Source organism: Cynoglossus semilaevis, chromosome 10, assembly GCF_000523025.1.
Source record: "Cynoglossus semilaevis isolate Cse_v1.0 chromosome 10, Cse_v1.0, whole genome shotgun sequence".
NCBI lineage: Eukaryota > Metazoa > Chordata > Actinopteri > Pleuronectiformes > Cynoglossidae > Cynoglossus > Cynoglossus semilaevis.
In genome coordinates, this window is record NC_024316.1 from 6732747 (window position 1) to 6757488 (window position 24742).

At 40.2% G+C, this 24742-nt stretch overlaps 1 protein-coding gene across 2 annotated transcripts in view; it reads right to left on the reverse strand.

The window, feature by feature from the left end:
• Window positions 1-1966: 1966 nt before the first annotated feature.
• The window catches only part of ajap1 (adherens junctions associated protein 1), a 58234-nt gene continuing 35458 nt past the window's right edge, over window positions 1967-24742 (reverse strand). For both annotated transcript variants that reach the window (XM_025059539.1, XM_008318418.3), the window contains 4 exons: window positions 15058-15145; window positions 14683-14925; window positions 13908-14034; window positions 1967-12636 (listed from right to left, as the gene is read on the reverse strand). In XM_025059539.1, the coding sequence (XP_024915307.1) occupies window positions 13962-14034; window positions 14683-14925; window positions 15058-15145 (404 nt within the window). In that variant the 3' untranslated portion in view covers window positions 1967-12636; window positions 13908-13961. The remainder of the gene's footprint in view (window positions 12637-13907; window positions 14035-14682; window positions 14926-15057; window positions 15146-24742) is intronic.

Genomic DNA, 24742 nt, shown 5'->3' on the forward strand with positions numbered 1-24742 from the left:
CCCCCCCCCCCCCGCGCTGCCACCGCTGAACTCTTTTAATAAACATTTAACATTGGGAGAGTATAAAAATCAAATACCCACAGGAGGTAACTTCCTTGTGTTCCCATCAGTTGCTGCCGACTGCTGTAGGTTTCTGTCAGCAGGCTAGCTTCCTCTTTGGATTTGATTTTTTTTTTTTTTTTTACAGTTTTTCTGCATCACTGCCTTCATCACGGGCAGGTTGTCACAGTCACAGTAGTATTCACGCTGATGTGCCTTTTATGTGAGAACAGAAGAGAACGGCTCTTTTGAGCTGTCATTTTTTTTAGTGTGGGTATGTTTGTGTGTGTATGTGTGTGTCGTGAAATAACAGATGACAAAACACCTCTGGCTGTCACATCACATGTTCGACCACAGCCAACGCCTGGAGCACAAACCGCTGAATTAATAGGTTTAACCTGCACAAACAAACCGTTCAACAGGTTTATTTGATTGTTAATTCCTCTGCTCTCCAATCACGGGCACTACAGTGCATAATGACAACAACACCTTCCTATCGGGGGAAATTATTCAACCGAAATAAGACAATGATTTACTTGACAAAAAATAGAGACTATAAACGTCCAAACCCATAAATCAACCTTTGTTTTTTTACCTATTTGTTTATCCTACTTTTGCTCATCATTAATCATCTTTTATCACTTCTCATTTCATATATTTATAATGTGAAACAACACTGGATAACAAGTAAATATCACAAATAAAATGCAAAAGTTCAGTGGGAATTCTTCAAGTAGTTTAGGCCAAGAAAAGAGCTTAAGCCACTTCAGTTAGCTGTCTGTCTTCAAAACGTCCGTTAGACACAGTTTTAACAGGTGATCTGTTGCCATGAAGCCTCACTTTTGTAGCTTATTTGACAATGGATGTCGCTTGTTTATATCTGTCTACAGAAATACAGTCAAATACAGGCATCTTTGATCAACTGAAGTTTTAATACACAGCATAAAGTCCAATTCTGCTTCTTAAATTATACACAACGGAATGTTCCAATATTGATTTCTTCTAATCACTTACTACAGTTTCTTTATTTCTTTGCAAAGCCCCACAATGAGAACAAGGTCATTAAAGGAGGTTTTTATGATGTCACAGGTCTTTGTGATCTCATCAAACTTTGAATCTCTCTGCACTGCCGTTATTCAGTCTTACCAACTCTTTGTACACTATACTCAACCCTTAGCTAGTAATATTTACTAACCAATTGTTATGGTGGCTTTTATCAACCACTACTATAAACTACTGCCAGAGAAGAAGGAAGTCATAATGATTCATTAAATCCAATAATCGTGTGAACACAGACGAAAAATGACAACACCAAACGCAAAACCCCTCAACGACCGGGTCCAGGACTATGTGAGACACTGGGAAATGGAAGTCAAACAAAAGCTCCGGGCCGCCAAAGTGGAGATTTTCACCTTGTCTAACCCGTATGATAGAGCGGAGGTCAAAACTGAGATTGAAACCCACAGTGCGGTCCTCGATTTGCTCCAGGGCAAAAGGAAATATGAGATACCCACAATTACAGAGCAGAGAGAGGAAATAGCTGATCTGAAGAGCAGGTTGAGGGACGCCGAAGAGAGGAGGGACGAGGCCTTTGCCAGTCTGTCTGTGCACAAAAAGATAATCAGAGACCTGAAGGAACAGCTGCACGCAAGAATCGAAAAGCTTCTCGTGAGTGGAAGAAAAGCCGAGAGCACAATGCAGGAGCTTCACCTAAAGCTGCCGGAAGTGCAGGAACTGAACCAGGATCTCATGTTCAAGATGAAGGTTGCCCAAAAACACCTGCAACCGCAGACCAGAGATAGCACTGTCAACAGACACATTAATGTGTGTACAAACATGGAAAGTTTGGTCATTGAGAAGGTCCAGGGACTTCAACTGTCTGGCGCCGGGACTGAGTCGCCCTACAGGTGGTTCTCTATTTCTGAGCTTTCAGAAACAGAGATGACGGAGCAGCAGAGAGATCAAAGGAGGAAGAGGAGCTGTTGCGTTGAAATGTGTAAAGATGATGAAGGTAGAGAAGCTAAAATTAGGTTAAAAGAGGATTCCCAACAAGTGAAGCGTCCCTGTATATGACCGTAGCAGTCAGAGCACAGAAACCTCTAAAGTTGTTGGGTTGAGTTTCTTTTATCTCTCTCTGTTTTTAGGTCAGGGTTGCTGACATAATATACATTCCTTTATAGTTTGATCAGTTCCTTTATAGCCCTGCAGCAGAGAGATTAGATTGGTTTCTTGTTGGTAATTTGAGATTACTGATTCCATGTAAATTCCATGTTGTTCTGTGAAAAGGACGCAGGACTGGGGACAGCCATTTTCTAAAAGCAGAATATGAAGAGTGGCAAGGACTTCAGAACAGTGAACGGCAAGATTAGACCACACTCTATGAGACACAGCTCCAGTTTGAAGTCGGCAAACTTTTTCAGTGCAGCACACATTTCTCTCAAAATGTAAATTGCGATCACGATTTAAAACATTCTTAACGTGCACTGTTTTAAAATAGAAATCTCCAGCAGAGCATTTGAGTTATTTACAGATCCTGAAAGTGAAGTCTTTAATCTTTCCAACACACTGAAATTCAAAAGATATTGGGAAGATGCAGCCATTTAAATGTTGGCATACAAACTAATATGAATACATAGTTTTTACACTGAAGGGATGGAGAGGCTTCTTTGTGTTTCAGTTTGTATTTTCTGCAAAAGAACCAAAAAAAAATCAATGTTTCTCTATTTTGTCTTGTCTTGTGCCAGACCTGGAGCTGCTAAATTTATCAGGCCTCCCTTCTCCCTCTTGAAGACGGATTTCTTTTTAATAAAAGTTTCTTTATTTCACTTTATTTACTTCAGGTGCCTACAGCCAAACTGGCGTCACCTCCATTGTCGTGTGTCTTCTCATTTCTTGCGTCTTTGTCTGTGAAAATGTCAGACAGATGAAATACCCCAGCTGATCAGCCCAAAGTGGAGTGTGATGAAACTATCCCATCAGCCAGAGTGTCTGCGTTCATTGCATCCGTTCCGCATCTGTGAGCTCTCTACCCTAACTCGGGATGAGATGCTGTGGAAAAAGCCCATTCACAAGGAACTGAATCAGTCGTTCGAACACAGACCAACGAGGACGAGACAAAACGCTGTGAATCCTTTCCTGCATGACGTCACGGTGTCAAATGGTGTTTGAACGACTGCAGCAGAGACAGGGCAAAATGAGTGTTTGATCAACATTCGAGTGCAGTCACAACAGTCATTCATTCTTTTCCTAGAGCTAATATCCCGTGGATGTGAGCAGGCTGATCTAAGTTTAGTTATGCAAATGTGGGGATTAAAACTTCAGGCTCTGCTGGAGAGTGGGAACAGGACTGCTGCTAAATTAGTCATTCCAGGGAAAACGCAATCACAAATACAGTGTGCACACACTCGTTAGTGTGCCCCAACCAGATGCAGGGTATAAACACAAAAATGTCTTCAACAAAGTGTCTTGATGTCAAGAAATAACTGTGAATCTACTAACTTGCCACAACTCAACGACTAGTCACGCAGAGTGGGGGCCGAGGTGTCTGCGGAGCTGACAGAACAACATCATTTCCTGGAGACGGCTCCCAAATGGCAAATTTAGGGTCTGCTCATTGATGCCCTGCCTCAACACTGAGTGAGTCATTTATTTCACACCCTGACATCCTTTAATTGGATTGTAAATCTTAGGTGATGATTAATCACGCGACCTGCTCCGGAGGCGCTAATGAGGAGCTATTTTAACTCGATGACATCACTACAAATCAGTTCTGTTAACTTCTGTGCTCCTGTCCAAAACTGTCAACTGTTGTTTTTTTTTGTTTTTTTTTAAATCCACAACAACAAAGAAATTTGAGGACAGCGGCCATGTTAGACTTAGAGGATAATAGACCTGAAGGTTTCTGAACCAGGATGTTGACTGGTAACAGGTTTGGGAAAGTTCATTCAGTTACCATCTATATTTAATAATGTTGTGATTATTGTGAGATGGGGTGTACGTCTCTATGTCTACAGATGGAAACCACCCCTGATGTTTATGACTTTGAGCCCAATAGGTTTTATCACTGTGTGTTTCTGGAAATGCTGTTAGCATACATTCATCCCTTTGTCCCAGTGAGGAAAACAGTTATAGTTACAAGTCATTTTAAAGACAGGAAAATGATGAATTATAATAAATTATTGAGGTTATTTTACAGTGGAGGTGTCTGTGTTGAGTCGGTGTAGTGTTAAAACAGGGAAGAATGTCGTTTACACTGAATAATTAATACATCTGTCAGTAAGGACGTGCAGTCATGATTGACTGATTCTTGGGTCTACAGCTCTTCACAGTTTGGAGTGTAGGAAGTGGATGCTTCCCTGGCTAATACTGCAGTGTTGGTGGTCCACAGCTGATCTTATGGTACAGAATGTGGATTGTGAGTAAACTGTCCAACTTCATCACAGTAAAGTTTGGAACAGAAACTAAGAATTCCTCTTTTTCTCTTTACAGTATACAGATACACAGTACATGGTTGGCCCTGTGCTCAGGTTTTAGAGACAGAAGAGTCGCTGTGTTTGCATGTACCGATGTGTTAGGTTCAATGCTACAGTATCTCACCGGCAGCTGTTGGCTGTTGTGCCAGTCACCTCATTTATCAGAGCCCAAGCCTAAGCAGGCAGTGTAAGATAATTCTGTTTAATGTACAGGGAGTGAAGGCTGCAGACAGTCAGTGAATGTGGCCCTCATGTTAATGCGTCCTGGCAGCTCTCCCCGAGGACTGAACGTGGAGTTTTGAAGAGCACATTCTGATTGGTCCAGAAGAACAGGGGAGCTTTTATCATGTGAGAATTTCAACAGAATATTGACAAATACAGAGACAAACAACCATTCATGAAGAAGACGTCACACCTGAATCAGCTGGAAACACAGTTTGTCTTCTTATGTCACTGCTTATTTTGGGACAGTTTTTCAGGTGTGCAACGGTTCAACAGATTTCCTTTTGTTCTTTATTAAAGGCAACAGTGTCTTTTATAACAGTAACTCGACCATAGTTTAAGATGAGACTCCAAACTCAAATCTAGAAGGCAAAGAAAAAGATAACTAACCTGAACCTTGACTTCAGGGAAGACGGAGCAGGCAGGAACACAGACAGAGAGAACACACAGAAAAACACAAAAGAAAGCGCTGGGAAAGAGACCTGGTAATCCACAACACAGCAGTGAAGATGAGACTGCTGGAGACACGAGGACCCGGCAAATACAGAGTGAGGGAGAGAGGGAGATACACCCAGGTGAGATGAGTAAGACTGATCAGAGAAGGACACAGGTGAGTGTGATGAAAAATTTACCCCAGGAGAGGCAGACAGAAGAGCAGAGAGGCAGACAGACACCCAAAAAAGCAGTTCTGCCCAGGTGATTTGTCAGGAAAAAGTTGCAAAGCATTCCCAAACCAGCTCAGGGAGAAAGAACAGATTTCTGTGTTCTTGTCGTCGCCTTTAGCAGACCTGCAGCTGAGCAGCTCTCACTCCGAGCCTCATCATCCATACGACTCATTTGCTCCAACAACATGAGACAAACACATGGAACAATTATGTCATATTTAAATGTTTTATTTTGTGCTCTTTTGCCCTGGTCAGTCACCGCTCTCCTCGGGACTCCTTCTAACAAATTCCCCTTCAGCACACGCCTGTGTTGTTTTACATTTTATTAATAGCAACATCAGAGTACTAAATGTACAGAGGACGAATCCAATGAGAATCGCATTTACAGTGCTTGCAAATACAGAGCTTAGTAGTACAAGAGTAACCAAATCAAAGTCACCTGGAAATCGAAAACCTTTACCAATAACTACAAAAAGAAGAGATGTAGTTCATTAGGACACAAAATAAAAGTTATACAACATTTAGCCGTCACAAAGACAGACTAGATTCCTTTTTACTCAGGTGTGTGTTTGTGTTTGTGTGTGTATGGGTGTGTGTGTGTGTGTGTGTTCATTTGTATATATTATATCCATATGTCTTATACAAAAGTTAACAGAGGTACTCATCATTGATATATTTAACACAAATATAAAAAGTTTTAAAGTCACAAAGTACAAACTCTTCATTTAATGTGGACAACACAACTTGAGTCAGGTTCCTCCTGGTGGCTGTGGACGGTGATTGTGGGTCAGCGTCAGTGAACTTACATTTCGTGTACTGTTGTGTGTGTTTGCATGTGAAAAGCTCTAAACCTCGCCAAAAAACATAAATAAAATAAAAAAGTCTGCTGCGATTCTTCCGTCGCCCTTTCTTTCTTCTCCCCCACCTTCCTGAATCTAAATTAATCTTGATCTAAGAATACAGCCAGTCATTTCACACTTTTCCACTGTCAATCATGTCTCTGTCATCAAGGCGTCACACCAGAGGCACTGTCTGCAAATTTAATGCCATTGGAGCACTCTTTTTTTGGGTCTGAAGCAGTGGATGAACCACGTCGACAGTTAGCCACGACCTGTAGCTGTCGTGGAGCTTATGTGCGCAGTGTGGTTCTAATAGATCTGTATCTGATTCAACTGAAGGTAAGAGCTGACACCAGCAGGAGAAAGAAACCCCTGTGATTGACTGTAGTTAATAACAAGATTAAGACACAGAATTGTTGTGACAAGATAAAGATTTTTTTATATATACTGTATATTTATATATATCTGGATAACGAATGTGGAAAACCATCTAAAATAAAACCTTCTCCCTGAGGACGCTGCCCACTTTGGATTTTCTTCTCCTCCCACTTTTTCCCAGACAACGTACACGTCACTGCTGATACATCCCACCCTGACGTAGAAGTTGATGGCTTGCATTTTGCAACGTCGCACTCGGCCAAAGTTTTTTTTCCAACGGTCAACTGACCAGAGGATATCTTTCAACTGCACTGTTACAGTGACAGCACCTTCTCTTGTGTAAAAACATAAATTAAAATGGTTTCAAGACATGAACCGTTCACAACATGAACCTAAAGATGAACTCTGTCCCTCCTTTTGAGTTGAAACTTTTCATTATCACGACACCTTGTTTATCCGTCCTGTTGGTTTTCACCTTGCAGTGTGAGCAACCTGCTGAAGATGTTCAAAAATAATACTGTCACCACCGCGATAGCAAAAGTACCAGCTGTGAAAAATGTTTCTAGGTTAATCAAGCGCCTGAAGGCCATGATTAAAGTGGGTCGATACACTGATTCCTCTGCTCCCTACATTTGAATGCCTGGGATGAGACAGAAAAACAAACAATAGCCTTGAAGATGTTCAGCTGGCGTCTAATTCAAACAACACACACACGTGTCAATAAGCTCCTCTCCGCAGGTTTGACATGTAAACAGAAATCACAGTCCTGGCAAATGAGTGCACACAGAGAGTCATCCTTCATCTTGACAGAAAAAGCCTTGCTGATTGATAGCCCGTTTATGCTGAAGGGAGCGCTGGGATATTGGTTTGCTGAGGAGACAGTAACGACAGCCGCAAAATATTCATTACTTGGTAAAAAAGGCAAATCATGTCTTTGGTGTTTGTTGAAGACTCAAAAACAAGATCTCTGCGTTCCTCCTGCCTTCTCACACATGATATTCCCTGAATCAAATCCGACCAATGAGGTGGAGTCATTTTCTTTCCTTTTTAGCATCAACACTGCTCTTGTGTTCCATCCATTATAGAAAGTCAAAACTAAGTGTCATGACATTTTGTCTTAGGTGAAAGAAAGACGGCGGCTTCGTGACATATGCTCTAATTATATCTTATAGCTGGGAGTTCCGTCCTGCTTTCTCCAAACGTCCTTCAGGAACACAAGATGAATTGGCAGCTGACAGCTAAAGGCATGTCCACTCTAATGAGAGGCATGTCCGCCTTAATGAAATCCACACACTGCTTAATGAGAAATGTTACCAATGCACACCAGGTGAAATGACCTAAAACACTGGCAACTTTTCGCAGTTACAAAGTCCAAAGTCCAAAGTCAAAAAGTCTTTTGGTTCAATCATACGTTTTTGAGCAGACCAGTTCTTCTATTTAGCTACAATAAAAAACCATTCCAGCCAAGATCTGGACAAATACCCTCTGCAGAATCCAAACGATGGCCTTTCTGGTCAAATCAATCAGGCACAACCACAGCTTCACACCAGCTTCACAGCTAACGCTTAGACCTGCCAATAAAAAAGTAGGTCATTTTGGTTTGGTCAAATTTAAGTCATGTGTTAACATTTTAAAATTATCTTGCTATTATTTATTATTGTGATTTTTTTTTTTTTTTGATTTTTTTTATTTAATGTTAGAATCTTGACAACACCAAACCAGGAAGCCTGACAGCTGGAAAATAAGAAAATGGGGCAGACAGTAAAATCCCTGCTGTACACATTCTTCTCTGTTGTTTACGCTCTTTCAGGATTAGGTTAGACACAACACACTGTGTGTGAGTGTTCACAGTTGTGTGCTTGTGGTTTGTCAAACTTGATTTTTCACCAAAGTAGTTCTACTTCTTCATTGGGTTTGTGCCTAATGTTGCTTTAATAGCAGTAGGAATGTATAGCTAATATATGCTAATTTTAATGTTATGATTACAGCTGGTACTTACAGCAGTGTAATCACAGTTTAAATGAGTTGTTTAGATTACTGGTCAGTGTATTTACTGCATGGCTAAACTAGATGCACAATTATCCAATGAAATCCACGAGACCCTGTTCACACCACTCAACTTCTTATAAATGTCATTATTGAGAACAATTCACATTAAACCTAAACTGTGTTCAGTTCTTACTTGTCCTGTTCAACTCTTATCCTCATAAATGCTTTCACACATTTACAATAATGACTGAAAAGCACAGGAATTTTAACATTTTAAGAACAATACCTCTAAGGTATTGTAGTGTATCTGTATATGCTCAAAATGTCATTCCCAGGGTGGTGCAACATGAACAACTTTCATCTGAGACTTGGCTGGTGTTTGTAAGTCATTATTAAATACATAAGGGGAGCTTGCTGTGTGTTGTTTCACGTTTTTTTTTACTTGTCGTTTCTCCCGAATTATCATTCATAGTGGTTTTTATTTTGTTTACTAAATTCACAGTTGGGACATTGTTGTATAATAGCATTTTTAAGGATAGAGAATCATTCAGTCTTGCTGTAGGACATGTGATGCTATGTGACTATATGACATTCTTCTTTGTCAAACTGTTGAAGCACTGTTAAAGCACTTTGAGCTACATGACTGTACGAAATGTGCTATACAAATAAGTTATTATTATTATTATTATTATTATTATAACTTTTCAGCCCCCGTGGTGTGAGCTTTGTTTTATGGATTTTTCCCCATTTGTCTTTGTTATATTTGATGTTTTCTTTAACATTTGCCACCTTGGATAATCTGCGTTACCTAGTCCTCAGACTCCACTACCAGCATTTTTAATCCTCCTTTCATACATTTGGGATTTCTTTTCTGAAAACTCCTGTTACAAAGCTGGTGTGAAAACCACACATCATAGCAGTTCTCACAACTTTCTTGCAAACATTGACTTGCAGTCTTACCGCTGTCCTGTCAAAAATAGGAAAAAACCTTCTCATTTTCATCTCCACATGAACGATGAAAACATTTACTCTAGATTTATTTGTCCGGCTGTTTAATGGAAACAGTTTGGCTTCGGTGAATGCCAAGCGAACATCTCTTCTTGGCTGGTTGTAAAGCTTGATAAACGAGGCATAATTATAATAATGGATACAACATCGAGGAACCTATGGCTGTAGGATAAGGTTCCATCCATCAATACGACTGGGGAATATTTGGGGGGAAATCCTATTTTTTTTAATCACATAAGGAGCCCAAGTACAGTTAGGTACATTTATATTTGTCAAAGTACCCAGAACACCAGAACTCTAACCTTACCCACAGCTAGCATTATAATATTATTTAATAAATATAGGATTTCAGAATCAGCCAATAAGAGACAAACCTCTGTAGGTTTAATACGTAAATGTCCAAAGAACTCTGTCCTTACAGTATTTCTTAAAGTCATATTTGTATCTTCTGTGGCTCGTCTAGCTCCCTGGTGAGTGTGACAAATTACTACAGCTTGATATTGATTGTGTGTAGTTGGTTTCTTGGCATCTATTGGATAAACATAAATTTAAAATCATGTCATGAAACGGTGTGTGTGTGAAAAGTGATGCAGAAAACATGTTCTTAGAAAAGTAAGACATTGGGTTTCCCAGCCAACTACAGCAACAACACAGCACACACTCCAATGAACCAATCAGGGCTCTTCCTTTCACACACAGTCACCATCTGAGAATCACATGTCAGTCTCTACTGCAGTGCCTACTGTGGTTTTCATACTGGTTAGCTGAAGATATAATACAAATACTGCCTGAAGGTGCAGATAGGAAGCTTGGCACAAGGTTAGTTTGTGTTTTTGAAAGAAATACTGTAAGTTACACATGTAAACAAAGACACTATTCCCCGACCTAGCTGTAAACCCTCCCAGAAATGGGACAGGCCTTGAAAAATAGAACACACCTGTACACAAATAGAAGCAAATATATAGAAAATACATTTACACGTGTATAATATACAGTAAAAGTTTTGTAACCCTCGGACTGGCGATACATCACTCTTCATTCAAAAATATAAATGATGTCAGAGAAGCGACTTCGTAGCCTGGCGTATGCGTCTTGTGGGTCGTTTCATTCATGAGAGCGGTTTTCATGCTGTGAATGGGCAGAAGCTGCAGTTTTTGCACCACAGTGTGTTTTCTCTGGACCATAATGCACCTCCTGAATGGCTCACGCTTACTGTATGGATTCCATTAGAACGACCTAAGCCAACTTCACGTCGAAACGAAATAAATACCCGACCCTTTATATTCTGTACATATTGCTGTCTGCAGCCAGAATCCATTTACAATTACAGTATTGTATTTGTGCTTTGTACAAACCCACAGCACAATAAAAAGGTAGATTCAGCGGAGGCTTCCTCAGTGGCGTCTCAGCTTTGATGTCATCCTTTTTTTCAGGAAATTGAGGTTGATCATGAAATTACTGGTGCTTGAAAAGCTCTCAGGAGAGTCTCGCAGTCCTTCCTAACCACAGAGTTCACCTCATCTTGACTTTTACCAATTTGGCAGCAGCTGACTGGCTTGTCTTAATCCCATTTTACTTTGACAATGCACTGAAGTGGAGATGGAGTGTTTTTAGTTTCAAAAGAATACTAATAATAATAATAAAAAAGAAACTCACAGGTTTTTTTTTGTATCTTCTCTCTCTCCGCTTTGGCACAAAAGCCTCTGTTTGTGCACTGGCTGTGATAGCTGAAAATCTGATATGCTGCTGATATTCTGGTAATGTCCTCAGGTACTGAAGGGATCTGGCTCTGAAGAGTGAGAACCAACCCTTGACTGAGGAATTCCATCCTGCTCGTGTCATGCACATCATGGACTATTTAATGTTCTCTAATGATCAAAATGCTTCTTGCTGTTTTTGACTTTCTAATTATGTATAAATCAGACTTTAGGGAATCTATAATAATCCACCAAAGTGAACCAGTGGGGGGATCAGATGTTTTTTTAGAGGGATTATTATTTTTTTCTCCTCCTAATTCAAATGTGAAGCTCCAAATTCAATCTACTGTGTTCCTGTAGACTGGTGGCTCAGAGAGGCTGAATCAACACAGATCAGATGAATGCACAGGAGCTCGACAGACCTGAGGAAGTGTGAATGTCCTGTCCAGCTCCGTGCAGTTTGTTTGGTTTTCCTTATTCCCTCCTTCTGTAACATGCATTTCTCTGCATTGTGATTCACTGACGCTTCACGCCTCCATTACGGCAATCTTTTGTGTGTGTAGTCGGCTCCAAACTGTGCACGGAAAGCAAATGTAGCAGGGGTTTGGATGGTTTTGCCAGGGTGGAGGTTGGGTTGGTGGGTATTCAGTTAACAGTGTTGAGTCTTGAGGGATTCAGACTCGCACTGTTAGGGCTGTGGCAGACTATACTATGTAAAAAAATAGACAACAATTTTGCTCCTAAAATGAGACCTGTATAAAGTATGTTTTTAAAACCGACAACTGTTCAATAAATCGCATACCTTCACCTCACGTCTTTCCAATAAATAGAATAGTGCTTCATATAATGTCTTTCAGACTCTTTTTTTAGAATATGTTTAAATAACTTTTCTATGAATTTTGGACGTTTGTGTTTCTCAGATAAAAAAAAAAAAACAATATCAAAGCAAAACCAATTATATATTTGGAGTCCATACAGGGTTAATATAGCACTCTTTGTGTAGTCCATCAGTTGCTGAAATGTCCTTCTATCCAGGTTGTGGCACATAGTGGCATTATTGGCACATTGTTCATAAATACAGTTCCTCTGTAACGATCAGAAGCTCCTTCCTCTCCATACCATCTGTGATGACCACAGTCCACTGTCCCGTCACATCCCATTAATGTAATCTATATTTAAACTACTTCCTGGAAATATGGGTTTGGCAGCAGTTCGGCTGCACCACTTGTCATTTCTAGAAAAATAAATAATCTTCACATGTGTCCAAGGAGTGATCACACTAGTTTACAAGCGACGCTGTGGCTCTCTTCTTGTTTCTAGCTGGATCCTGTGGAGATGAAGAAAACAAAAAAAAAGCAAACGTGATGTTCAGTAGAAGAAGACGACAGATAGTATTTCTTAAGTGTTAACCTCCTTTCTACCGTTTGGAGGAGAGAACTAGAATCCGGATCTGACCTGAAAAGGCACGTCCCAGTGTGTTTATTCACTTTGATGAAAGGATTGTGATGTATTAACAATGTGGACGTTGTAGATCCTGCTTCACGCTACGTCTGAATCTTACAAGTACATTAGTTTTGTAGGGATAACAAGGGATCTCAGGACTGTGAAGACAGCAGCGGTGAGAACATGCCATTAAAGCAGTGCAGCCTCAGACTAATGTGTGTCCAGACAATGGGAAGTGTCTGTCCTCTCGCTACACTACCTGCAGGCAATCTTTTCCTTTTAAAATCTGGGTCAATAGCAGACGTTACACCTCCCTCGGGGCTTCCTGCAACATTGCAGTGCCAACGCATGTGCTTAACTTTCACGCTTTGAATTTCAAATGCAGGCCACTCCGGCATAATTTAACTGAGCCTGGAAATGTGTCACAAGTCAAAGTGAAAGCATTCTTTTAGTCCTGGAAATGTTGGAAATCGATATTCCCTCAGTGAGGGTGGAGAAATACATATTAATGGAAATGTTTGAGAGGTGCATGAGAAGTAGAAATCATTAATGGTGTAAAGGTGTATCTTCTATATTCAATAAACTACATGCTCAGCATGTAGTTTATTGAATATAGAAGATACACCTTATATACTTGGTCTCATATCAAATAAAGCGTTGAAAAAACTGTTTACCGTTGAACACACGTAGAGAATTAACACGAGAGAATTAAGGGAAAATGATTTAAGGTAAAACTTTTATTTTGTTTTTAAAATGTATGTAACCATGTAGCTGGTTATTTCTGGACACTCATATTTAACCTTTTTTTCTTATTTACCAACATTCACACTTATTTATATTGCTTTTAATATCTACCCTTTTAAGTACTGTATCTCAGGTATTTACAGTACAACGATACCTTCAACTAAAAAATAAAAATTCAAAAGTTATTAAACAGTTTAATTGGGACTTTGTCCACTATTTCAAGGTCCTGTTGCCTTGAGCCTACGCTCATTTCTGACTTTGCTGCACATCAAATAAAGAAGGGCAGATTTAAGTCCCAAATAACTGATGTGCTAAGTGCCCTTGAATTCCCAAAATGGGACGGCATCAAAACCAGAAACGGAGGTGGCAACAGCTCAGATGATGATTTGCGGCGGTGCAGTCAGTACCCACCAGAGCGTGAGTCACCACTTATTCCCACATGTAGTGAACAAGGCCGCCAGCTCGTCAACAGGAAATCTCAAACCATTTCTCCGACACAAAGGCCACAGGAATCAGCTGTCGTTCAGTGGGGGAGGGCCTGCAGAGTGGACGAGATTTGAAAAATGTAAGGATGATGACAAATGAAAACAGAGTTTGATGAACACTGACATTAAACCTCACAAAAGACTAGAGTCTAATCGGAGGGAACCATGAACTTACACCGTCAACCTTTGAAAATGAGACATAGAGTACAGTTTAGGAGTGCAGAAATAACAAAAATGCATCGTGAGTCTGTTTCAGAGCTCTGTTGGTGTTATGTTTAACAAATAGTTTAGGTATGTTTGGATTTTTAATTAGAAGTGCAAGTGCAGACAAATCCTGATCTCATCAGGGAAGTGATATATTGATAGTATATTATATTATATTCTTTTTTTTTTACTTCCAGATTAACAAAAACAAAATTACACTTGAAAACTTTTCACTGGGAGAAATGAGGAATGTTTACAGTGCATTTCCTACAATACTACTGAGTATGTGAATTTTACACTAATGCCCGTGGCAGCATTACTGGTTATTGATCAATAATATGAAAAAAAAAACGTAAACCAACATCTGTCTATACATACAGCTTATAAACATACTGTACTAGACAACCCAACTTAAATTAAATGTCTCTTAAAACAAGGCTTCATAATTGACCCTCATATTTGATTCTTTGACCCCAAGCATCCCTGCGTTACATCACCTGTTTCCATTGTAAGCGCTCTTATAGACGGGCGTCTGCTGAATCATCTCGTCGGTGTAGATGGGCACGGCAGTCCGAATGCACTCGTGTGAGCACTGCAGGCTGTCATTGTAGGCAGTGAATATGTCCACTTTGCTGGGCACCCTAGCCGGAGTGAAGTCCGTCAGGTTCTGGCAGCTCTCCTCCTGTTGGTGGATCTTGCGCTGATGGCTATTATGGCGACCGTTTCCAGACTGTGCACAGCTACAAAAACACGCACCAAAGACAGGAAGCAAAAATAAAATCATACCTTGTACCTCTGTGGTTCACACAGGTGTGTGAGGACTGCACGGTTCATGTGAGTGTATGGGCATAGAATAAAGGAATCTTTCCTACCAGTTCTTAAGGACAAGTGTTGTAATCAAGGCTGCGATAACCATAATGAGAGACACAGTGATTGTGATGATCTGGTGAACTGCCAAACCTGCAGCGAAGAACAGGAAAACACGTGTTAAAAAACATGAAGTAAAAAAGTAACTAAAAATCCAAGCTGCTAATCAGTAAGATTAATTATGGACTGATTGATGTGATTGAAGCAAATGTCTGTTTTTGCAGCTATTCACTTCTTTCTTTTTTTTTTAGGTTGAGGCTTCTTAAAAACAAAGGTAAACTAAGGTGTTTGTTATTCTCAGACTTGCTGAAGCTGATGTCGACTTTTTAACTGACTGGTAGCTAAAAGTGTAGGAAAGTACCAAACAGGTTCTGCACCACTTCATAAATTTGATTGTGGATCATTAATCATTAATAAGTCATTAATAATTTGTGATCGCTGAAAGAATAAATAAAAATGAAGTTAAAATATAATACTTTTCTTTTCATCACATGTATTTCTAATTCATATATGTATGAAAAATACTACAGGATATTTCTATTCACTCTGTGAAATTTGAAAATGTTTCAAACTAAAGGGACATTCCACCTGCAGCCACATTCATTTTTATAACCTTTTCCTGTTCAGTGGTCCCTCTATGATCTCTGCAGATTTTTCCTCAAGGCTTCAGTTTAAATGTTAAGTGAGGCATAATTGTTTCTAATAGAGAATCACATTAAATATTTGATTCAAATGTATCCTCAAATTGGGGAAAATGTGAGGAAACAAGGTGTAGAGCTATTTTAGCAGGGTAAGAAGAAACAATTTCTTATGTCTTAAAAAATTAAATCATCAAGTATGTCCGTGATGGAAAATCTCAAAAAAGCTCAGAAATGATGATGGAAACAAGTCTTTGCAGTAAGACATTTTGCAACTTTTCACAAACACTTTCAAATGATTATTTACCAACAGCACAGGCTGTTCTGACAGAATATAAAGGCTAGAAAATGATTTCCCTCGCTTCAGCTGAAAATGCATTTCGGGCCTTTTTATCTAGGTGAACTGTTTCGAAGAAATGGACAAATTGATTGGTTTCTTACAGTGAGTTCCAGGGGGGAAAAAAAGAAAAGAGAATAACTATGCCTTCAGAGCAGTTTTGCTGATTGCAAACAGATCTGATTTAATGTCTACAGAAAGAAAGAGTTCGTGCATAAATTTGCATGTTCATTCTGACTATCGTGTAAAGCATTTCAAATCGATCGCCTGTGTAACTGGTAGCAAGCGAAAGCAACGTAAACATCTGTTTAATATTCGGAGAATCTAACATTTCGTCTCAGGCTTCGTGTTGGACTTTGGTGTGGCTGTTTTTATTTCTCATATTCTGGCCTTGTTCCTTTCTTCTCTGAGGCTGTGCTCTTAGCCAAAACTCCAGGGAGTTTTTTCTCTGTTTTGCTTCAATTGGTCAAGTTCACGAAACCACTCCTTCACTGAAGCTGTCAGATTCGACCATTTTCAACTCTTCTTGTTACTGTTAACTTTGTGTTAAACTTTTTGTTTCTAGATTGGCATTAGTTGATTACAAAAAAGTAGAGTAGTTGTTCTCAAACTATGATACGAATACCAAGGTTTGAGTACAGTACAGTACAGTACAGTACAGTACGTGTAACCAAAAGAATTGGGAACCTTTGACAGTGCCCTTGGGGTTTGTAACGCAGATGAATTAATTTAGTGTGGGATAAATAAACAAACATAATTATAATAACCAATCTTTGACTAAACAATTGTGCTAAAATGCTAATTGGTGCCTCCCGTGGCCGCCAAAGTGTTTGGCAAAGACTCACACTGTCACTTTCTCCATTGTAAGAAGAATCGATAATCAATAATTAAAACATGTTACAAACTCTACACACGTTTTTGGAAATCTTGAGTTTTTCGCAGCCTTGCAGACATCCCAGACCATAAAAATGACAAATCTTCTTTAAACAAAGTACTCTGCTTGTGTACTTCTTCCTGAGCAGGCTTACGGTGTGAGAATAGACCAAATGTTCACATCCTGCGTCCTTTGTTCTGTACGACTAAAACACAAAAAACATTCATCCTGTTTCAACTCTCAGGACTCCCTTGTGTGCTGATCCTTCACTTCAGCCGGCGCAGAGTAATCCAAAACAAAACTGTGCTCTCTGTGTACAAAGTGAGGATTAGTGCAAATCTATTGCACAGTATGCTGAGCGTGCAGGTGTGCAGTGTGACTGATAAAGCATGAGAGCGACTTGGACACTGTGACACATTGTCGCAGGTGACGTGGATCTAGCAACGGGGGGCGAGGGGGGACCAAAAAGAAAAACCTTCAGGATTAAAACGCCCATGTGTGATGGATACATTTCCCACCCCCCCCCCCCCCCACCCCTCACCTACCAGCCCAGCTGCTGATCCAAGCCAATTCCATGGGAATGCTTGAAAGGAATTCCCTTGCACTCCTTTTGAAAGCACGTGACCTCAGTTCTGTTTCCTTGCTGCCTGAAGAGCCTCCTCTGAGATAATAAACTTCTTTGGGCAGGGCCTTGTAGGAGGCAGGCCAGGTCAGTGGAGGATTAATGATATCTGTGGCAGGCTCAGGGAAGCCTTACCTCCCAGATGCAGTCTGAGTCTGTTTCCACAGCCACGGCACATCCATTTCTCCAGCCATTCATTTGCATTCGCTCCTTTTCGCCTCCTTTGCCCTTAATTCTTTTGTCTTCTACTCTGCTGGTCTTCAGCTCACAGAACGACTTTTAGGTTGAAGGCATCGTAAGTTAATATCTGTCCCAGTTCAGGCATAATGGAGTTCGCCCCTGACCTTGATCAATAGTTTAGGTCTCTACAGAAAACCCTTTTATTTGACATCACTAATAGCAAAGTGAAAGAAGGCAATTCTATGTTAGGGGATTATAGAAAAGGCATTTCACCCCCTAACACTGACCTGATGAAATCTTATTACCAGACTGCATTAGTCTGTATTCAGCCTTTGTCTCTCCCAACCCGCCTCACTCCCCCAACCCCCCCTCTCTTTCTCTTCCAGATATTCTTCAGGTTATAGAATGATATAAAGTTGTATTGGTGTTTGTGTTGTTCTGAAATGGAAACTAAATTGTAGTCATCGTTAAGTCTCTAAATCCATATTTGTGTGCCTTTGTTGGGCACTTAATATGTCACATATAGGACTGAATGTTTCCCTGTTTTTTCTGCTGAGCATTTAAAGATCTGCTGTCATCGGAACAGTGTTGACTGACTGCAGAAACTATTTCTGTTTTCTTCCAAACTGCCAGTTGGTATAGAAGACGTACTGTGTCCCAGCATCCAAGCTTTGATTGGATCACTTTATCTGGCGGTCACCTAACTTTGAAGATAACCACATGGGTTCTGTTTGCTTAAGTCCTGACAAGACAAAAGAAGGAGAGAAAGAATTGAAAAAGACAAAGGAGAAGTCTGGAACAGGCAGTGAAGGGGGCAGCTAACAGTGTGGCCTTTACGCCGACAGTGACCACAACAGAGAATAAATGAGGTCCTCGCCCTGTTGTTTATTGCAGTTTCATGAGAAAACAGCAGTTGAAGAAAATCTCCCCTTGTTTTCATCCTCCTGAATGTTCAGTTTAGAAACGTGTGCCACGAAAATAATTGATTTGTAGCATTTGAAGACGGTTTTGTTAGATCAACATGGCTGCATCAAAGTTTCTTGTTATTTTCATCTGATGTGTGGTTACACAGCCGGCAGCTATTTTCAGTCTACAAGCAGCGATACTCCTACTGAATGCAGTCGACTGAACAGCAGGCAAAGATACTGGGTAGCATGTAGCAGAGAAATTATCAGCATGAATGTTGAGATGTTTACATCAGAAATGTGAGAAAATCAAAACAGATCCAGAGAGAAAAAGTAGGACGACAGGATTCTGAAAATCATGACTGCATGTTTCTACTTTGTTCTGAGAAGTGACAATAAAAACAAATCACAAGATTTCCCAGTTTATCAGAACTAAAGACATTTGACAAGTTGTAAATATGCTGGAATTTCCAATTCTCGTGACAACATTTCTGTTAATTGTTTTTAAAGTTTTGAAATTAGGGATCCTGCAGTACCAGCTCTGGTACTCTAACAGTCAACTTCAGTCTCTCGTTGCCCTCATGGGTTGTTGATTGAGGGATGTTGACAACATCAATAGTTTGTTGTATAGTGGATGATGCCACACTAGCCCTCTCACTCATACCTGAGTCTGAGGGAGGAAACTGGTGTTCCCAGAAAAGAGAGCATAACATGTAAACACCATAAAGACCATCTACTACTGAGGCAGCTTGAACCAGTGATTTTCTTTTTGCAATAAAAGGGGACTATCCAGCCAACCGTCGTGTGGCTCTTGGGTGTCCAAAAAAGATACACAATCACATCAGACATCCAAGTTTTTTAACAAGAGCTTTTACCGGCAACGGATGAACATGAGTAATGGTTTTTAGCTTTTACTGGTTCAAAAAAATTCTTGCTGAACAACGACACTTTATTATGAGACAAGTGTTTTCACTTTGAGTGGAGGCTTTTTCCTGGCATTATGACTTGTCAGAAAACAATGGCTCGTTCATCCCCACTGTCCCAGTGAGCTGCTACACTGTGATGGTGAGGAAGAATGCATCACACAGAGTGAGCTAATGGAATAAACAAATAAAACACGCCGCCATTAATTTTATGATACACTTGTGCTTTATCTACTGTGTCACATCACGCAGAAATCGTGGCACAGTAATAATGGAAATTATTACATTATTACAGAAATTACATGAAACAAGTTGAATTAAGAAGCCACAATTAGAGCAAGTTCATATTACACTACATATATATATATTATATATGTACATACATATATATTATTTATTGTGATTTAAACACCTACGTTTAGACATCGTTCTTATTTACATAATTATCTGAAATTCTTAAGTTGAATGACTTTATTATAGTAATATTTTTTAATAATGATGCTGGAGCCAATCCCAGCTGTCAATGGGTGGAATAATAAAAAGTGTATTTTTGGGTTGTTCATGGCATAAATAACTACTAAATGAAGATTAACAGAATACATGTATAATGCACAGGGCTCAAAGTGAGTGGAAAGTGTGTGTGTTGTGTGCGGTGGACCGTAGATAGAAGCCCTATTATCAAAGGCAATTCCATTTTGAGCTAATCGTACATACTCCCACTCAGCACTGCCTTAAAAGCCGTGAAGGGGGGAGGAGGGGAGGTGAATGGCTCCTCATTAGTAAAAAAGATGCTGATGACTCAGATTAAGCCACTTCCGTCTCCTTGTACATTAAACACACCCTAATACACTCCCATGACCCATCTCGGACTGTGTCCTCCAACAGGAGATGCTCCAATAGACCATGGTGGAGAGGGGGGCTCCGTCAGAAGTGTCTGATTGTAGGATTGCCTATTAATGCTGGTGTCTAAGTGTCAATCTGTACTGATTTCCACTGAGTAAGTTAACAATCTCAAACACCTAATGAAGAAGAAGGAGCTGAGAGCAGGTTAGATGAAAAGCAGGCCAGAGAGAGGCAAGGGAGGATTTAAAAATGAGGGGATCAAAAAATGACTGCCTTTTCTTTCAATGTCAAAGGCATTGCTGCATAATTCAGCCAGGCTGGATGGAAGACACTCACCAGGCCGAGTGAAAAGAGGAGCCAGAATATATTGCTTTAGTGTTGAAGCCCTGGAGGCTATTTTCACACCTGCACTTTTAATCTGGTATAATTGGCCCATCTTCCCTCTTTGGGGTGACTCTTACTGATAGTGATTTCACATGGATGTAGACCAGAGCACAATTCTAAATCTCATTTGGACCTCACCTCTAACCCTGTATTAGAAACTGGGGATACAGTTTGTATTCCATACAAATAAAAGTGTTGTGGTCAACGTACAGCAGCAACAAAACATCAATCTATTCATCAACTCTCGTTAATTTCGTATTTAAGTTTGTGTTGCCTATGTTCAACTTTTGTTTCTGCTTAAGTCAAGGATGTTTGCAATTTGACAGGAGACACTTATCCTGTGAATGTCAGACCCATTAAAGCTAATCCAAAATTTTACATGGTTGTGGAACTCCTGTGGTTGTGTCAATAACCACTCCTTAATTCTTTGTTCTGACACATCAATGACAGGTGTTACTTTTATTCCCCACACCACAGGTAGCTGGGACAAATATTTGAGTTCATTTATTTCACTGTAGATCTGTAGATTCCGTGTCTTCCATTCGGCCCCTTCAGCTTTGACTGACAGAACAATCCCCTGTATTCATAATTCGTCTTAGTCGACAACTCCCTGTCTCCTCCTTCAGGCAGGTATGATAGTCTGTCTCACCCCTTCATTTCCTCCTGCCTGGGTTTCCTGTAAATCTGCGTAAAGGGGTTCGACTCTGCATGCCTGTCACCACGCATCAGCATTTAAGCCCAGATTTCACGCTGGAGGAATGGAGATTCTTTTTTACCCCATTTTATCTAAGTCTATCGAAGAGAAATGGCAAAGTTATTGGATTACCATGGTAACAGGTGAGAAGGTGGTTTCTCTGTGTCTCTGTGCGCTCCTCTCCCTGCTGAAGAGGCAGAACACCTCTACAGGTCCACCACAGGTCAGAACACTGCATTATCATCATCACTTGTTTTCCAAAATAAATTGACCGCACACTTAACATACATTCTGCACATGCTCACTCATGTCAAGCAGAATGTCATCTTACTTATCTAGCCCATACATCTGACCAACCATTTCCTTTACCATCCTGCAGCTGCTCTTGGTAGATTGCTGCATGAGACCGACTCCTGGCTCCTCCACTGGTTGTCATCTTTTATTCAGAACACCTGCAAAATGCATCTGTTTTGTGGAGCTGTATGACAGGTATTTGAGCTTTGCTTCGTTTTCAACGAGAACATGTTCACTTTCACTCTCTCAGAACAAACGCGTAACATTTAACCCTGTGATCCAGGGGGCGTCTAACAAGACCCAAGTTATATCAGTGGTGGCTTGACTCAATGCAGTTTTAATCATCTCATATCCTTAATGGAGCTGACAGTTCCATCTGTACAGAGTGGAGGGGGGTCACGGTTACCAGCCGCACAATCACCGGGAACAATCAGCGAGCATCTGGAGGCATTACAGTTATAACCACCCCCACTACTCCCACCCCCTCATCTTCTCCTCCTCTGAGAACTCCAGTGTGATGGCCACAGTTTAATGTGGGCAGGATCGATGGATGTCTAGGCCATCTCTTATACAACCTAAGATACGGATGAGATTAGTTCTTATTTAAGTGACTGAACGGACTGTACCGACTTTATTCAAACCATCTTAGATTTCTTCCAAACCTCTAAACCCCGCTCCTATCTTTGAATTCCTCAAACACCGCCGTCCATTCAGATGTGTCACTTTCTAATCTGTTCACACTCCTCAATCCTGAAGAAAATGTGAGAAGATCTTTCATTTCTCACAGCTAGGGGCAGTTTGACTGCTTAGCCAAAATGCTAATTCCCAACCCTTACAATGGATTGTTGACGATAAAATGACCCACCTCTTTCCTCTCTGACCACAATTATTGAAATGTAACAACTAAACATAAAGCTGTCTTTATTGTCCTCACACACGTCAGACATTGTGCAATTTAAAAAAAAAGTGTTTTATGTTGACATAAACCTTGACATATGTCATATAGTTAGATCAGGGCCCTGGATTTCTCCAAAATATCTAAAAGAGTTGTCCCTTTTTGTTGTCCTGAACTTTCACTGCAAGCAGTGAGTGGGAGTTAAGAGACATAGCCTACAGGCAACACGTGCAACACAAACAAGCTGTGAAATTCTCTGTCACTATGTAACTGTTCTCAAACCGAACCACAGTGGTCTGCAGGTGTCACAGTTACAGGGAAACCAGAGAAAACATGCCAAAAGCTCAAACAAGCCAAATGCAGCCATGACACTGCTATGTTCCTTCCTGCAAACAAGCAGACCACAACATTTGTCCATTTATGGACACATTGTTTTTGTTGGCTGAAGTTTCACTTTCTATATATCACTTACCATTTTAGTTAAATTCACTTAAAAATTGTAAAATAATATAATACAAAAAAAATCTTAAATGAGGATTTTTATTGGTCGATGCTAAAAATACCTCAGAAACAGCCAAGACAAGGACTGCAAATTTTACACATAAATTCACACTCATATGATCCGGTCTGCTGAGCTCTACTGAGTGCACACATGTGGTGTATGTATGCACGTCGGAGACAACGTCAGACATAATGTGAGGAGACACTTCATTCCTGGATTTCAAGGATTTCGACAGCTGCTCTCGGAAGCACACCTTTCCACCTTTTATTTCCACCTCCATGGTGAAACGTGTGAAACAGCCTGTCAGGGATGCGTCACTGCTTTAAACATATTAGGCATCCTTTTGGATCAAAGTAGTGCCGCAACCTTGATGCTTCAAAAATTTTGCACTTCAATAACAGAGATATTTTTCTAAATTGTTTACTCCACTCATCTCCCTTCTCCTGCTTATAAAACCACTACTTGCGTCATTGGGCTCAGCTGATTACTGTGATGATCTCCATGCCATTTTAGGCCTGGAGAAAATACATTAATGATCTGTATTGGTGTTGGTTGCCTTCAGAATTCATGCGTCACGGTATATTCATTTACACAGCTCATTTAGTCTGGTGGTGAATTACGTCTGTAATATAAGAACTGGGCAAAGAAAGAGTATCTATCTATCTATCTATCTATCGATCTATCTATCGATTTATCGATCTATCGATCTATCTATCTATCGAATTATCGATCTATCGACCTATCTATCTATCGATCGATCGATCGATAGATAGATAGATCGATAGATAGATAGATAGATGGATAGATAGATAGATAGATAGATCGATCGATCGATCGATCTATCTATCTATCTATTGATTTATCTATCTATCTATCTATCTATCTATCTGTCTGTCTGTCTGTCTGTCTGTTTGTCTGTCTCTCTGTCTTTCTGTCTGCTATCTATCTGTGGATAGTATTAAATAGGATAAAAAGGATGAATTTTAAAGGAAAAGGAAAATCAATTGACAAAAAAGTCTTAATGTTCACACTGCGTGATCAAGAACTGCAACATCGACTGAGAAGAATCACATTTTCTGTCTTTGTACAACCCTTGCCTGAGGTGCAGTGTGGCTTTCAGAAGTGAGAATTGATGGTTGCTCATCACAACACAGCTGGCCAAGGTGGGATTCAAACCTAAATCCTCTGATTTCAAGCCTGACTCTCTTGCCTAGGCCAGGGGTTCACAAAAGTATCCACATCAAGGCCCCCCACACAGCATTAGCTTCTGGCAGTGGCCCCCTTTGCAAACTGACAGACAATGCTACAACATTATTTAATTTTGTTTAGCACAAGAAAATTATTTAAGAACATGTTTTCAGCACTGTCCAAATGGCACTACCTAGCTACATGCTAGCTTGATAGCAGACATAAACCAGTCAGGTTAAATTGTTATAAAATAATAATAAGGCTTTTCTTTTACGTTATTTTTCTTTCAATTTTCTAAAGCCTCCTTACCGCCCCCTGGCAGCTTCTACTTTGTAAACCACTGATCTAGGCCACACATTGGCGCAATTGACCTGGATTCCACTGACACATCAGCACGCGTCGCATGGTTTA